The 17,119-nt window shown below is 40.0% G+C and overlaps 1 protein-coding gene across 5 annotated transcripts in view; it reads right to left on the bottom strand.

Annotated features, from left to right (window-relative positions):
- Positions 1-17,119, bottom strand: part of PLXNB2 (plexin B2) — a 325,760-nt gene that overhangs the window by 127,568 nt on the left and 181,073 nt on the right. For all 5 annotated transcript variants that reach the window (XM_073328266.2, XM_073328265.2, XM_073328269.2 and 2 more), the window contains one exon: positions 11,164-11,245. Coding sequence is in view for 1 of the 5 variants with exons in the window: in XM_073328269.2 (XP_073184370.1) it covers positions 11,164-11,165 (2 nt within the window). In the remaining 4 variants the exon portion in view is untranslated. The remainder of the gene's footprint in view (positions 1-11,163; positions 11,246-17,119) is intronic.

Genomic DNA, 17,119 nt, shown 5'->3' with positions numbered 1-17,119 from the left:
TGCATCTTGATCCCTTCAAGGAAGGTATTTTATTTATAAAGAATAAAAAGGAAGGATAACAGGCAGCTCTCCAACTAAGAAGCACAAGCCAGAAAATTTCTGATCATTCCTGGCAACTACATATGATAGCTCACTTTACTCTTTATTCAGATATGTAAAATAATCTTTCACTCATAATGTAAACAGGATTGTCTGGTACAAAATTATTTGGTAATCCAATTTACAGAGAACCCTCATACACTGACAGAGAAACAATTTTAATAAAATTTGCACTTATGACTACAATTTGGATGGATTTACACCTCTCAAAAGCTTAGGCATTTCCCAGTGCAGGAGAATGATATCAAGCAAAATTGAAGATCTTAGAGAAGTCTAACAACTGCTGTCTAACAGCTCCGTGATCTTGTATGGAGGATGGTTCTAGACTATTCTCAGTGGTAGAAGAGGACAGGACAAGGAGTAATGGTCTCAAGTTGCAGTGGGGGAGGTTTAGGTTGGATATTAGGAAAAACTTTTTCACTAGGAGGGTGGTGAAACACTGGAATGCGTTACCTAAGGAGGTGGTAGAATCTCCTTCCTTAGAAGTTTTTAAGGTCAGGCTTGACAAAGCCCTGGCTGGGGTCATTTAATTGGGGATTGGTCCTGCTTTGAGCAGGGGGTTGGACTAGATGACCTCCTGAGGTCCCTTCCAACCCTGATATTCTATGATTCTATGTGTACCCCAAGGACACAGCCTTAAGCAAAGATTCTACTCTCCATATTCTTCCCGGGTCCACAATCACAACACAGCACACTGCTCATATGCAATAGTATTATAAATATAAACTGCAAACTTCAGTGCTGGGAAGTGTGAGCACTAACCACACAGGCTATCAGACTACCTTCTTTGGCAAAGAAGTTAATACACAGTGAAATTTAAAAAACAGTAGTTAAAAAAAAAAAATACAGGAAAAAAACTTGGCGGAATAAGGTTACAAATGTCTTTTCAACAAACCGTTCATCAAAGCTAAAAAAAGAAATGTATAATAAGATATTGTAACAATCACTTGTGCCCCTGTAGTTCCTGAGCCCTCTCTATGACCAGTTGTTTTTCCCAGCTGTTTTGTAGTCTCCAGAGGAATGCCACAACCTGCCACATACCTAGGCTGAATTACCTTCCCACAATGTCAGAGTTTTGTTTCTTCAAGTGAGTCAGGCAGCAACTTGCCCAGCCAGCACAGGTACACATTTTAGTTCTTCTTAAAACAAACTGGTTTTATATGTGATTTTACCAAAATGAGAGCAAATGATAAAATAAATATACTTAAACACCTCCATTTAACATAGCTAGAATGATGCTACAATTAAAGTTATAGAATATGAGGTTACCTGAACTTAGAGCAGAAGTGCGGTCTCTCACACTTGTCAGAGAAAACACCTTCATGCCCCATGTCCATCCATTATATGCTCTCCTCCTTTTCATGGGGAGATGGCTACCTCTGCATAGGATGGTTATTTTCTTGCTTCCATATTCACTTACAACAGTGAGACATTTGTTTCAGGACATTTGTTTCAGGACATTTGTTTCTTTTTAATCATGTCACATACATACATGGACATTAGGAAATACCCTACAAAGTGTTAGTCTTTAACTCCCAGTTTATGCCAGCTACTTGTTTTCTCCTTCTTGGTACCTGGCACCCTTTCAAGTATAGATTTCCATTAGTGTATCTAGGGGGGCTTTTAGGGTCCCCATGGCTGGTCCATTTCTCCTTATACATGTATCCTTTAACTTCTCCTTTGTAGGGTTAACTACTTCATATGGAACTTCTTTGGTAATACTTTATCATGCAAACAGAGGTGGGGCATCTGTCACAATTATACCAGCTAATATTTTGTCAGTTCAAGGGTAAGTTTAAATACACTGGGCCTGATTGGAATCAGCTGGGACAAGGACTGCGAACTGCCCACGAAGGCATGAATCAGCACACCCCTTGGTTGCTCTGACCCCACACCTTTACTAGTTAGCTTTGGCCTGCTGTAGGTCCCTGAGGCATAGTTTGAATTGCTTTGTTCCAGTGCAGATTCCCACTGGCTGTCTTTCTACCTTCAGAGGCTCTGTGACAAAGTGGAAGCCAGTGCAGAGCAGAGAATCAATCAAGCCCAGACAGTTTCTAGTGTAAATGGTGGATTCTCCGTAACTTGAAGTCTTTAAATCACTATTTGAGGACTTTTGTAACTCAGCCAGAGGTTAGGGATCTATTACAGGAAGGGGTGGGTGAGGTTCTGTGGCCTGCAATGTGTAGGAGGTCAGACTAGATGATCATGATGGTCCCATCTGACCTTAAGTGCTATGAGTTTCTCCCAATCTTTGTATTAAGCATCCTAGCTAAAGCTTTCTAGAAAGGATTTTTATGATTTCTTCTTCTTGACATTAACTATATTAAACAGTGCTGTTTACTACAATAAAAATATTTAAATTTAAGGGCATATGACCTACTCATTAAGATAAGATAGCTAGATAGAACTGCATCAGTGGTGAGGAACAACGTTTCCAACTTTGTTTAATCAAGGTACTCCAATTCTTCCTCTAATATTAGGCATTTGCCATTATGAATCATCAGGGTATGAATACAAATGCAACTATAAAACTGCAATTGATGCAGCATGCAGCTGCAGCACAAGGGGTGGACAAAAATCAAAGTTTTTTAAAAATTTAATTTAAATACAGGTTCTTTTAAAAACAAACATTTAAAATTAAATTCTAAATTGACAACCTTTGTTAAGCCCTATATTTATTATAATATATTAAAATCATTTTAATTAAAAACCAGAAATAATATTAAAGCAGTACATATTTCCTGGAAAACTTTACGGAAAGTCAAACCAATAAACTAAGGGAAGTCACTTGCTAATCACTTGGAACCAAGTTAATTGTTTTTAAAGTGCTAAACCAGCTTTTGAGAGCAGAAGCCTATTCTGCAGGTGAAGAGAGAATTTTTTCTTTATTTCAGTTTATTCATCTAGTTGAGCTCAATGACTACTTCATTCAAAGTTAAAAACCAATCAGAAGTTGAAAGCAGGAAAGCTTGGTCTCTTACATCTAGTTTTTATTCATAGATTGGAAGAGATGAGACCTACTAGTTCTAAAATCCTGAAGCACATGATTAGCAGAAACAATCACTTCAATTCACTAACTGCAGTAATACTTGCATTGTTTAATAAAAGAGTTTAAATGAAAAACATGTGTATATGAGAAAAAAAGTTTGTATACAGCACAAGGTAGGTTTTTTTTATTAAATAAAAAAAGCTATTTTTGTGCATTCTTAATTGAATTTAAATTTCCATCCAAACAGAGCCTGACACTAATCACAAGTAAAAAATTAATCTAACAAACAAGACATGCATTATTCACCATTTTCTAACATAATAAAAATGTAAAAATTAAATTGGAATAAGTGTTAGTTAAGCTACATAACTGCTTTAATAAATATGTATAGATACAATGTACTCTCTTGGCTAGGACCAATAGGAAACGTGGTGTTAGTACGATCTCTTTCATGTTGTCTACAGATTACTTTGTGGCTGAGAAAGATAGCAGATTTTTATTCCCTCACATTTAAGGGGGAAAGGAAGTATGTGGTGCATTAAACAGAAATTGTTCAGTGAAGCCACAACAAAATGGGAACCAGAAAAGCTGTGGTTCAGCTTTAAAATAGTAACCTACGTGACTGATCTTAAATTCCATTCTGGTGTGACCACAGGTTTCTAGCTGGTTCCTTGAATGCTAAGGAGGCTTAGTTTTGCTTTGTTCCTCTCCAAATATCCTGATAGGATGACACAATCCAGTCCAAAAATAAACTAGAGTTTAATTTTGCTTTAGCATTTCTCTGTAGATGCCTGCATTCTTCTAATACGGTATCAATGCATACCCAGCCTACGCTGAACATTTCAAATGCTTAGTTATTTATAAAAACAGAACACATGGCCATTGGTGGGGGAGAGCTGAGTGCTCTTAATGGGGATTGAGATGGGGGTGTGAGTCATCACTTTCTCCTTTTTAATCCTTTTCTCCCCCTCTGTTCTGGGCTTTGTTCCTGGCAGTAGCATTTATTCACTCCAAGTAGGGCCAAAGCAGCAATGAAGTTCTCTGAATTTGAAATCCAGACAATGCCGAGTATTACTTCCGCTGTATGTGCCTGCTCTGTGCTGTTCAATCAGTTGAGACCCTTTCTTTGTACTCTAGGTTTTTCCCTCCCCTATGTAACAATCCCTGTCAGCCACAAGCCTTTTGCTGCAGTTTTGTTTAGTTTCCCACCTGCTCTGCAATAGTGAGAAGGGAATGGTGTAGCACTGTAAGCTCAGTGTGTCACTCACAAGTACAAAGGTGCTCTTTAATACGCAGAATTTCAGAACGCAAACAGGTATCTAATAACCGTTTACATAACATAACAATGCACTTGAAAATAAATTCCACATTTTAACTAAAATTGCGCTTAGCAATACATTAAATGGCATGCTGAATGGGACACATTGCTCATTTAATATCCCAATGCTCTTTTTTTTGTTATGGCCAAACAGCATGGCAAATTTGTTCTCCAGCCCAATTATGCCACTGTGCTAACTGTGTAACAGAACGGGGAAAGAGGAGCAGAAAGTACGTCAGAAATAACAAGGTAACTTTTTGGATCATATTAAACAAGTTCTATATTAAAATCACAAATGAGTTTGATTCCCCATAATTAGTAATACCCTGGAATTTAAACTAAGAGGTCTCTTGGTTTTTGGTACTGTTTCTCTCCCTCTATGTGTGAAACTTGCAAGCTGCTAATTGTGTTAGTACATTCTAAGACAGAATCTGTTCTCAAAGCAATTCTTTGTAACAACAACTACTTACACAGAAAGAGACTCAAAGCAATACTCTGTAACAGAAACAGCACCCAGAGACTCCCCGCCCTTTTGTTGTATTCATCTGGCTTTGTTAACAATTGTGATTAAAATAGAGATAGAGGATGTATGTGGATGGATGCTTGGTGTGGATAATAACTGAATGATCAGGGAGGTGCCAGCCTAAGAATGCAGTGTCCATCGGCTGAAGAAGGCATCAAATGGAAATAACCAGAAGTCCCCCGGAGGGCAGACTGGAATCCACCCAACAGCCTCAAGAATAGGAGAACCAAAGAACAAGATAACATCTGGCAGCACGGAGCGGTCAGGAATGTGCCATCTGCTGATTGATTCAGCAACAGCATGATGAAGCAATTCCCATAGACTGGCATAGGAAGAAATTCCTATAAAAATGGACTCTAGAAGGTGAGAACTTTGGGGTTTGATTCTGCAAACCAACTTCCAGGAGCGTCAGATGAGCATCTGACAAGGCCCTGCTCCCTCCTCGTGTCCAGGCCACCTGGCCAGTGGCTTGGCATGAGCAACTCTTGCAGAACCTGTGTGTGTGTATGAATGAATGTGTGAATAAATTTGAAATTGAATGGAATGTTATAGCTATTAACTAACTGCTTACTATGATTCTTTCTGTATTCACAATAAATGTGGCATTTTGTCTTTTCCCCTTTAATAAGATCCTGCTGGTTTTTATTTTATTGGCATTACAAACTCACATTTTTAATTAAATTAACAGTGGAAGGTGGATAAATTAACTGTCATTATATTTGCTTTCCAAATTCAAGCACCTTTCCCTCTTTACACAGCCCTCACACAACCCCTGCTCAATAAAATCTTCAAAGGAAGACCCTCCCAGACTTGCCTATATTGTGCACATTCCTCATTACTTTTGCTGCTCCAACAAGAATTCTTTGCCTGATGCTATGAAAAGGGGTGCAGGCCCAAGGTCTTGAGCTCCTGGGAACCAAGAACTCCTGACTTGCAGTCTTGGATCTAACAGGTCCTCTCTTTGGCCAGGCCACTCACTTTGGTCAACACTCCCAAACCTTGGGGCCTCAGATTTAGAGCCTAAATTCATGTTGAGGCATCAAAATAACCAGCCTGAATTTCAGGAGTGCAAACACTTGAAGCGCCAATTGAAGTCTACGACAGCTAAGTGTGTCCATCCCCTCTGACAATCAGGCTGGCTAGTTAGGAGTCTAAATCTTCAGCACCCAACTTTGAAAATGCTGGCTTTAAACACTGCTTCAGTTTCCACATCTATAAATAATACTTACCTGACAGGTGTTCTGTGAGGATTAGCTAATATTGTGAGACCACTCTTGAAGATCAAAATGTTATTAAGCATTCTGGCAGGCTGATATTTTGAAGTTGAACTTGATGCCACAGCTCTCCTATAATGCTAAGAATTTACATTACTGTCTCCTTGATATTAGATATTAAATTGTACAAATTAAGCACTGTGGTAGGTTATTTGGCAGGAATACCAGAAAGTAAAAGATTAATGTGCAGATCTTCAACATCTCAAGAAAGACAAATGTATTCCTTAAAATATAAAAAAGGAAAAAGTTCTGGAATCTGAGTGCATAAGCATTATGATACAGTTGTTAATTACATGATCCTCTTACTATTTTTTCCACTGGATCCCTGTCTCATTTAATGCACAGACGCCCTAAAGCTTATGGGCCGCCCAACTCACAACATCCACATTAGCATGCGAACTCGAGCCCCACTAGTGGAAGTCTGTCTACCCAGACAGGGAGGCTCACTCCCAGCTGCAATACAGACATACAGCAGAACCTCAGAGTTACGAACATCTTGGGAATGGAGGTTGTTCATAACTCTGAAATGTTGTAATTCTGAACAAAACATTATGGTTCTTTCAAAAGTTTACAATTGAACATTGATTTAGTACAGCTTTGAAACTTTACTGTGAAGAAAAATGGTGCTTTTAACCATCTTAATTTAAATGAAACAAGCACAGAAACAGTTCTTACCTTATCAATTTTTTTTTGTTAAACTTTCCCCCCTTTTTAGTAGTTTACGTTTAAAACAGTATAGTACTGCGCAGTGTTTGCCTTTTGAGGGGGAGGGGGGCGTCTCTGCTACCTGACTGCATACTTCCAGTTCCAAATGAGGTGTGTGGTTGACTGGTCAGTTCATAACTCTGGTGTTCGTAAAGCTAAGGTTCTACTGTATTCTTATGGTCTAATTACTATAGTACTGCCCATAGCTCCCAATAAGGGTCTGGCCCCTAGTGAGTTGGGCATTGTGCAAACACTTGAGAAAAAAAGGACCGTCGAAATACTGGTGTTCTAGCCAGGCTCTTTATGGGTGTGTTTATTTAATAATGATCTGTTTGGGAGCAATTAGGAAAAAGGAATACATTAAGTATTTGTCCTGCCAACCTCAGATTATGATAAATATATAAGAAGAATCCAATTCAACTGTCTCATTTTGCGTGTCCTCCCCCCCAAACACAAGGTTTAAACCTAGTCAGTCTGTGATCTTTTGGCTCCTTGCATGCTTTCTGCTTCCGCAGCCCCATGGGCACTGTCCCATTCCATCCCCCCACATTGACAACCCCCTTCACTCTGCATAATTAGCATGTCCCAGTGCAATTACCACCTTCTTGTCCCCTTCTGTCTTTCCATCTCTCCCCAAACAACCTAGTTTTACTACTGTTGCCCTTCCTCCCCTCTCTTCCTTCCACCATTTAACTCAGCTGTGAGGGGAAAGCAGTAAAGCAAAATGTCACCCACCTTTTGGTTCCAGTTTGACTAATAAGCATTTGGAAGCACAAGCTGAAAGTGCTAACAAGTATTTTTGGAGGTTTATTCTAATCTATCAGTTTTAAAAGTGACTGAGTAACAAAACCATTCAACTGCAATGACAAATTAATATAACATGCTTCGATCTTAACGTGTGTCATATCATTTTCCCACATTTCTTTGTCAAAACAAAAAAATAATTTTTATTGCACAAATCTATTCTGCGTGTTCTGGGCATTAGAAAAGGTGACAAGCGGCAGAGTGGCCTAGTGGAAGGGGAACCTGACAGGTTCTTAGGATCCTATTCCTGGTTCTGCATGTGACCTCTCTGTGTGATTGTTTCTCCTCCCACTCTGTTTTGTCCATACAGATTGCAAGCTCTCCAGTTTCTCTGTGTATGGACAGCACCTAGCACAATAAAACACTGATTTTGCTTGGGGCCCCTAGGTGCTATGGTAATACAAAATAATTAAGTCTTTTAAAAATAGTGGCTATAAAGAGGCATTGTCCCACTCCATATATCTGCTAATCCAGTGCTATCCCAATCTCTTAGACACTGCGGGATTAGTATCTGACAAAGAATTCAAAATTTAGGAATATATGCTTCTAATTGTAATGCATTACTGGTACAAAGGCACGTATATAAATTAGAAATGATGTTTCCACTCAGAGCTTTAATCTGTATGTTCATACAGTTAAAACAGATGAAAAACAACATGTATTGGAGATCACATTAATTCTGCCACAATGGATAAAAACATTGACACTAATTTAACTAACTGGCATGTTTTTCTATTGAAATTGACAGAGGAACATATACAGCAAGAGATTTGGCCAACATGGTAACCATCAATTTAAAGCGGCTTGCTGTATACTCTGAGTTTCGATGTGTGAATAAAATGACTCATTTCCTAAACATGAGGTTTTATATATTTTGAAGGGCAATTTTTAACTTTTAAGCGATTTGAAATTAAAACCCTACACTAAATGGCTCTGTACCCTGCTGCATGTTTATTTCTTTAAAAGATTGTGCTTACTGCATAAGCATGAGAAAACAGAAGGAAATAAACAATGTGAAATGGGGCACTAAGTGATGAGACTGACATGAAAAACAGCTCAGTCAACCATAACGCAAACATGATGGTTCAACTGCTATGCAAGTGTGCTCCCCCCTCCCCCCCCATGCCCCCCGCCCAGAGACTTCAGGAAGTTTGAATGTATAGTTATTGCCACATGTTCATTAAATATGTCTTGCTTTGGTGTTTCTAAAGCACGTACCACTGTGGGATTTAGACGGTGAGTCGTGAGAGCAGAGTACTACACACAACTCTTACCAGCAGGAGAGTGAGTTTGTGTGTGTATGGGGGTGGGGGGGATGTGAGAAAACCTTGATCTATGCAGGAAATAGCCCGACTTGATTATGTAAAGAGTTGTCACTTTGGATGGGCTAGCACCAGCAGGAGAGTGAATTTGTGTGGGGGGGTGGAGGGTGAGAAAACCTGGATTTGTGCTGGAAATGGCCCACCTGTTGATCACTTTAGATAAGCTATTACCAGCAGGACAGTGGGGTGGGAGGAGGTATTGTTTCATGATTTCTGTGTGTATATAAAGTCTGCTGCAGTTTCCACGGTAAACATCTGATGAAGTGAGCTGTAGCTCACGAAAGCTCATGCTCAAATAAATTGGTTAGTCTCTAAGGTGCCACAAGTACTCCTTTTCTTTTTGCGAATACAGACTAACACGGCTGTTCCTCTGAAACCTGACACACAACTCAAACATCCTTAGATTCTCAAAAAGTATCACTGGCTGAATCAGGGTCATTGTAATGCCTTAGGGACATCAGCCCCAGACCTTCAGGACTTGAACAACCGGTGATAGCTCCTCGGAAATCCTTCCAGATTTAACTCCACTGCATGCTAGGAGGTTTTTAAGCTCTGATTCTGCAACCATCAACTTCTCTAGTGAAGCTTACACTGACGATGTGCAGAGCAGGCACCAGCTAGCGCTGTATGGACATTCATTCAGTGCAGACATGATCAATGAACCTTTGGCTTATATACGTTGCTGATGAATCTCAATTTAAGTAGATCCCAATAACTTCTAGACAAAACAATCCCATAGGTTTGCCAAGGTTGCCCTCTTATAGATGGTTGATGGTTTTTGGACTACTGACTGGCTAGTAATTTTACAAGTTCACAGAAACTTGCAGCCATGGGAAACAGGAGGTGAGATTGTTGGGAAAATGTAGCAAATTAAAAAGACTGGAAGAAATCTGTGGCAGCATGGTTATCACTATCATTATAGCCACGCAGAACCTCCCATGGTGACAGCAAGGATACAACTCACTCAGATCTTTCTGTTCCAAAAAATCTTTCTGTTCCAAAAACACACATGAGCTAAAGGAGACTTCCGTTAGCAGCAGAGAGTCTATGACACACAGACAACGCGTTCTAATTCTACCTATTAAAAGGTATCATAGCTACTATATAGGTAAGGTATGTAACAATATTATCAAACACTCCTAGACCAAGGAGAAGTAAAATATGGTATATGCTTTCAATAGAGATTGCAATAAAACTGTAACAGTTATGAAATATGATAATGGGTTATACACTGATGGTGATGTAATAACATTTTTTAAAAGGATTTAACTGGAGTTCTTAGCTTACTGTTAGAAAACAATTGCCCCTAGATTTGAAAAAGCTACTTCCAGAGGGCAGTAATGCTCTCAGACTGAAACTTCAGGAATTGAAAACACTACTTACAGTGAAAAAGAAAAACATTGCTCTGAAGTTTGTATTATAAATCCAAATCTTCAGTGCAAAAATACATGCTATAGATACTACATATGGGACTGTATTATACAAAGTAAACCTAAATCCCATTTGAAATGGAAAATATGTCTACAGGGATATATGACTCAGGGATCCCAACTGGTGTTTAAACAGATTGTTTAAAAATTGGCATTTACAGACAGCCCAAAGTTGCCTCTTCGTTTCAAGCAGACATATAGATAGCTAACAACACTGACAAGACCATGGTAACAGTTTAAGTCAAGTACTGGCTACAAATGTACAGATATATTTTTTTAAAGTTTGTCTTTTTACAATTAATAAAAAACAAATAAGTCCTGACTGAGCATTCTTGGTGCGCTCAAAATTATTCCCAAGTTCCATAGGAATATTAAAAATACTTGGATTTCAAAATTAGGTCTTCGTTTTGGCATCATCTGCTGGTTTACTGAATCATTTATAAAAAGAAAAGGAGTACTTGTGGCACCTTAGAGACTAACCAATTTATTTGAGCATAAGCTTTCAGTGAGCTGTAGCTCACAAAAGCTTATGCTCAAATAAATTGGTTAGTCTCTAAGGTGCCACAAGTAATGCTTTTCTTTTTGCGAATACAGACTAACACGGCTGTTACTCTGAAACCTGAATCATTTATATGGTTACTGATCATACAGCACTAGCAGTTATAAACTGCTTTATTTGTGAAAAACTGAAATACTTACATTCACTTTTTCACTAACTCTTCTTTACTGCACTTAGTTATTTTCCAGGACAGTTTTCAATCTTCTTCTTTTTCACCTTTACCTATGAAAAACAAGGAAAGGGATTACAAAAATATCCATTATTTTTATTCTTTTTACACTTCGGACTACTTACGTAAGGTGATCTGTAATGGTTCAGAACCTTGTATTTAAAAAAATGTATATAGAGTCAAGTTTATTTCTTTTTAAATAAATTTTTGCCATAGCATAAGTTTGAATCCCAAGACTAAACGGAGTACTGCTCTGGGTTCACTTTCAATAGTGGCTCAGGCAAGTCAGACATACAATCAGTTGCAGACATATGACTAATCACTAAAGAATTGAGAACTCATATGGTAGAGTACCTGAAAGAATGTATGTTTTATATTAAGGATTGGATTTTGTATGTTCTGACTCTACTCTAGCAGAACCTGAGCACTCTCACCTTCCATTGTCTGAAGTGCTCAGTGCCTTGGCTGTATCAGACAGCTTCAGAATACTTTATAGAGGGGAAATAGCACCTAGGCATCTAAGGGCAGATAAAATACTGTCTCATTAGCACTCAAGACCACTGCTCTATTATAAAAATGATGTCAAAAGGAAGTAAAACTAGGCTGTTCCACTTGAATATGAAGAGAATGACTGTTTTGGAAGAAATCTTCAGCAATGGATGTCCATCGGTAGGCAATACTGTTTTTTCTTACAGATAGTTTCTGTAAGCGTATACAGAGTAGTGTATGTCCCTTTAAGCAGTGTACTGTGTATGCCAATATATGCAATAAAGGATTGTGAAACTACAGTCCCTAGCAAACCTGGACATAGTCCTTAACCAGACTACTAGATTCAAATCATTCCCCACTCCAGTTCACCTCTGGATTTCAGTTTGTAACCAAGGCTTGCTGGCCTCTAGGTCCCTCAAGGATCATGGAAGGAGTGTCAGCTGAAGGCCTTCACTTTTGGAAGTCATGCTTCACGGTGGTTTGTCAGCACCAGAGTCCAGTGTGCTTCATGCCACCTAAGGCTTATTTATTTTGTACAAAATCTGACTGGGTTTAATGTTTTTTGCATTCCATGTGTCTAGTTGCCATGGTAATAAGCACTACTTAAGAGTACACACAAATCATCTCTTTCAACCCCACTTCCATTCTCAGATAATACTTTATTATTCTTTATGATGTACCAATAATTTGCTCAGAGCTATACAAGACACAAAGGAAAATTGTATCCCTTTTTGAAGGAACTTGCAATCAAAATAGACAAAGATCAGACACAAAGATGCTTTGGAAAACTCAGGGGTGCTGAATCAGGGCACCTTTCTGCAGCTTCAGTGTTTGAATCTGAAGAAAGAAGGATGCTTGATGCACTGGGCTAGAGAGGTCATTCCAAGCAAGAAGGGGGCATGAAACAGAGTGGTGAGGGGTCCTTCATTACAGCAAGAGGGCAAAGGAGAGGAGCAGCAAGAATTGAGAAGAGAGATGTTGGCATGGGCAGAATGATGCAATCCCTTCAAGAAGGGGATGAGAATTTTGACGTTCACACAGAGACTTGAGGAGGAGAGTGATGCGGCAGAAGGGACCGGCAAAAAAGAAGATTTTAGATGTTCTGGATAGACTGGAGTTGAGTACCACAGGAATCAGGATGGGCATAAAAGAGGAAGTTGTAAGCAAAGGCAGAAGCTAAGCAAGACATTGGCAAGTGTTTTAGTGTCAAGGACAGACAAAGGGATTATTTTAATATATTGTGGAGAAAAGACCAACATCTTGAATGTGTGAAGGAAGGGGAGGCCCCACAACTTCAGTGTCAGAATCATGAAGAGGATTGTGGTGTTAACAGAAATCAAGAAAAAAGGAAGATGATAGTGTTTGTGAGCAATCAGGTGGGTCTCAGTTTTCATCATGTTGAAATAGAGATCATACTTTGCAATTATAGGTTGTCTTCCATTCAAAAATCTCTTTACCAACATTCATGAATTTAGCTTTACAACTACCCGTGAAGTCGGTAACAGATGGAGGAAACTGTGGTAATACAGAGATTAAGCAACCTGCTGAAGATTACACGGAAGTCTTTAATACAGCCTATAAATAAAACCCAAGTCTGCAAACTCCCAGTTCTCCTGTGCTTTAAATACAAGGCTCTCTTTCCTCAATGATAATTTACACACACTGTCAGCAGTACCACGAACTCCATTTCTTAAGAAAATCCCTCCCAGTGCACCCAAAGAAATTAGCATGCAGTAAGTAGACTGCAAATGCCTCAACTACCACAGGAATGTAACAGCATATATCAGGCACCCAAGTGTTTTAGTTTGTACTTGCTAGCTAGCAGTTCCAGAGAACGTCTCCTCCAAACTGTAGGTAATTTAGTGATCTATAAAATAAATAAGAAGCCTCTTTCCTGATAGGCTCAAGGTTTGTGCCAGATTGCTACTCTTCACTCCCTCCTTCCTCAGACTGAGTTATCAGGTTTCCAGCCTTCTCCACTCTCAGTAGCAGATTGTTTTGGCTGAATTAAGTTGGGTACAGGTGATAGCATCTGCTGCAAGATTTTATTTTAAGTTCTTGTTCATGCCACAACAGCTCTTTTTCAACACCTTAAGAGCAAGTGACATGGGGGGCTTGGACGTTCATATTAGGATTGCAGCCTCCAGCAAAGTATGTGAAAGGTGCTCAGCTGTAGATATGGTAACATAAGAGCCCACAGCCAGCAGGGAACCTATTACCTTGCCCCTCATAAATACATTAAGTACCACAAGACATAGGGTCTTTGCAACCAGCTTCCAGAAATCAAAATCTATGCGCCAGTAGCATAAGTGATCGATCTACCCAGGCTATATTCACTCTGACATACCTAATTGCTTCCAGATTTGTCCTCCAGAATGCAACCATTGCACTTTCTATCAAACACAAGTTTTCTCCAGGACATCAAAAGATGAACACCACCATACATGGTAGTGTAGTTAGCACTGTCAAAATATATAAGCAGTCCAAGAGCAATTGCTGTACTATAAAATACCTGGCAAAGTAACTTATTCTAGTGCTGCAAAATAAGATGCTCTTTGAGTTGAAGCAGGGGCTGATAGATCATGTCAGAGCACAAGCAACTTTTACTGAGGCAAGGCTGAATCTTCGGAGAACAGCCTCCTAAAAACCGTTGCTGGATGTTTGAAAAATGGTTTCAGATGCCACAAGGAGCAAATGTGAAACTCTGCCTACTAAATCTTCTGCTAATGTAATAATGAGTAAGAAGAACAAGAAAACCTGTGGCACCTTAGAGGCTAACAAATTTATTAGAGCATAAGCTTTCGTGGGCTGCAGCCCACTTCATCGGATGCATAGAATGGAACATATAGTAAGAAGATCTATGTATACATACATATAAGTGGGAAAAAAGGAGTATTTGTGCTTCCTTAGAGACTAACAAATTTATTTGAGCATAAGCTTTCGTGAGCTACAGCTCACTTCATCGGATGCATTCAGTGGAAAATACAGTGGGGAGATTTATATAGACAGAGAACATGGAACAATGGGTGTTATCATACACACTGTAAGGAGAGTGATCACTTAAGATGAGCTATTACCAGCAGGAGAACAGGGGGAGGTGTCCGCGGGGGGGGGGGGGGGGACCTTTTGTAGTGATAATCAAGGTGGGCCATTTCCAGCAGTTGACAAGAACGTCTGAGGAATGGGGGGGGGGGGGGAAATAAACATGGGGAAATAGTTTTACTTTGTGTAATGACACATCCACTCCCAGTCTCTATTTAAGCCTAAGTTAATTGTATCCAGTTTGCAAATTAATTCTGATTCAGCAGTCTTTCACTGGAGTCTGTTTTTGAAGTCTTTTTGTTGTAATATTGCGACTTTTAGGTCTGTAATCAAGTGACCAGAGAGATCGAAGTGTTCTCCGACTGGCTTATGAATGTTATAATTCTTGACGTCTGATTTGTGTCCATTTATTCTTTTACGTAGAGACTATCCAGTTTGACCAATGCACATGGCAGAGGGGCATTGCTGGCACATGAAGGCATATATCACATTGGTAGATGTGCAGGTGAACGAGCCTCTGATAGTGTGGCTGATGTGATTAGGCCCTATGATGGTGTCCCCTGAATAGATATGTGGACACAGTTGGCAATGGGATTTGTTGCAAGGAGAGGTTCCTGGGTTAGTGGCTCTGTTGTGTGGTGTGTGGTTGCTGGTGAGTATTTGCTTCATTTTGGGGGGCTGTCTGTGAGCAAGGACTGGCCTGTCTCCCAAGATCTGTGAGAGTGATGGGTCGTCCTTCAGGATAGGTTGTAGATCCTTGATGTTGCGTTGGAGAGGTTTCAGTTGGGGGCTGAAGCTGACAGCTAGTGGCGTTCTGTTACTTTCTTTGTTGGGCCTGTCCTGTAGTAGGTGACTTCTGGGTACTCTTCTTGCTCTGTCAATTTGTTTCTTCACTTCAGCAGGTGGGTACTGTAGTTGTAAGAATGCTTGATAGAGATCTTGTAGATGTTTGTCTGAGGGGTTAGAGCAAATGCGGTTTATCGTAGAGCTCGGCGGTAGACAATGGATCGTGTGGTGTGGTCTGGATGAAAGCTGGAGGCACGTAGGTAAGTATAGTGGTCAGCAGGTTTCCGGTATAGGGTGGTGTTTATGTGACCATCACTTATTAGCACAGTAGTGTCCAGGAAATGGACCGCTTATGTGGATTGGTCTAGGCTGAGGTTGATGGTGGGATGGAAATTGTTGAAATCATGGTGGAATTCCTCAAGGGCTTCTTTTCCATGAGTCCAGATGATGAAGATGTCATCAATGTAGCACAAGTAGAGGAGGGGCACTAGGGGACGAGAGCTAAGGACGTTGTTCTAAGTCAGCCATAAAAATGTTGGCATACTGTGGGGCCATGCGGGTACCCATAGCAGTGCTGCTGACTTGAAGGTATATATTGTCCCCAAATGTGAAATAGTCGTGGGTGAGGACAAAGTCACAAAGGTCAACCACCAGGTTTGCCGTGACATTAATCGGGGATACTGTTCCTGATAGCTTGTAGAATGTTGGTGTAGAGGACTTCTACATCCACAGTAGCCAGGATGGTGTTTTCTGGAAGATCACCGATGGATTGTAGTTTCCTCAGAAGTCAGTGGTGTCTCGAAGATAGCTGGGAGGGCCAGTAGCGTAGGGCTTGAGGAGAGAGTCCACATAGCCAGACAATCCCGCTGTTAGGGTGCCAGTGCCTGAGATGATGGAGCGTCCAGGATTTCCAGGTTTATGGATCTTGGGTAGCAGATAGAATACCCCTGGTCAGGGTCCCAAATGTGATAGTGAGATCCATGTTAGAAACGGTATTTATTGTGCCTCTTAGACTGGCTCTCCTGCCTAGCCCCTGAAGGTAACTTTACATTGAAAACCACTTGGAAGCTTTCAGACAGGTAAATTTTGAGAATTAAAAATAATCTGCCATGGAACATTTGCCTTCTTTCTTCCCCCAACCCCTTAAGAAATTCCTACCTACTCCCCCCCAAAATTACACTGCTCTAAGAGGGAGGTCAAGCAATGTTCTGCTCTGGACCAGCAACAGGTTTACCATCCAACATCTTATGCATTATATCAGGGCTAAGAATCAGGGTTTTACACCAATAGAAAATAACTGGGAATCACTCCTTTGCAATGGGACATTGCACTTCTTTCTAGCCTTGACCGATCACAAGTTATCAAACCTTAGAACTGACACTGGTCCAGATTCTGTACTACCATGTCCCTCATATAATCATTCAGACCTGTGCAAAGTGAATGCAAGGTGAGTATAAAATGCTACCACATCATATTTTTCACTCATTTAGCCAGTGGAGTATCTACTTTGCACAGGTGTAAATGACAGAGCAAAGCAAAGCAGAATCAGACCCAGTATGATTTACAGACAACCTATTTTAGAAACTCCTAAAACCAATTTCCCTCTTCCT

Source organism: Lepidochelys kempii, chromosome 1, assembly GCF_965140285.1.
Source record: "Lepidochelys kempii isolate rLepKem1 chromosome 1, rLepKem1.hap1, whole genome shotgun sequence".
Classification (NCBI taxonomy): Eukaryota; Metazoa; Chordata; order Testudines; family Cheloniidae; genus Lepidochelys; species Lepidochelys kempii.
This window is presented reverse-complemented; position numbering and strand designations above follow the sequence as displayed.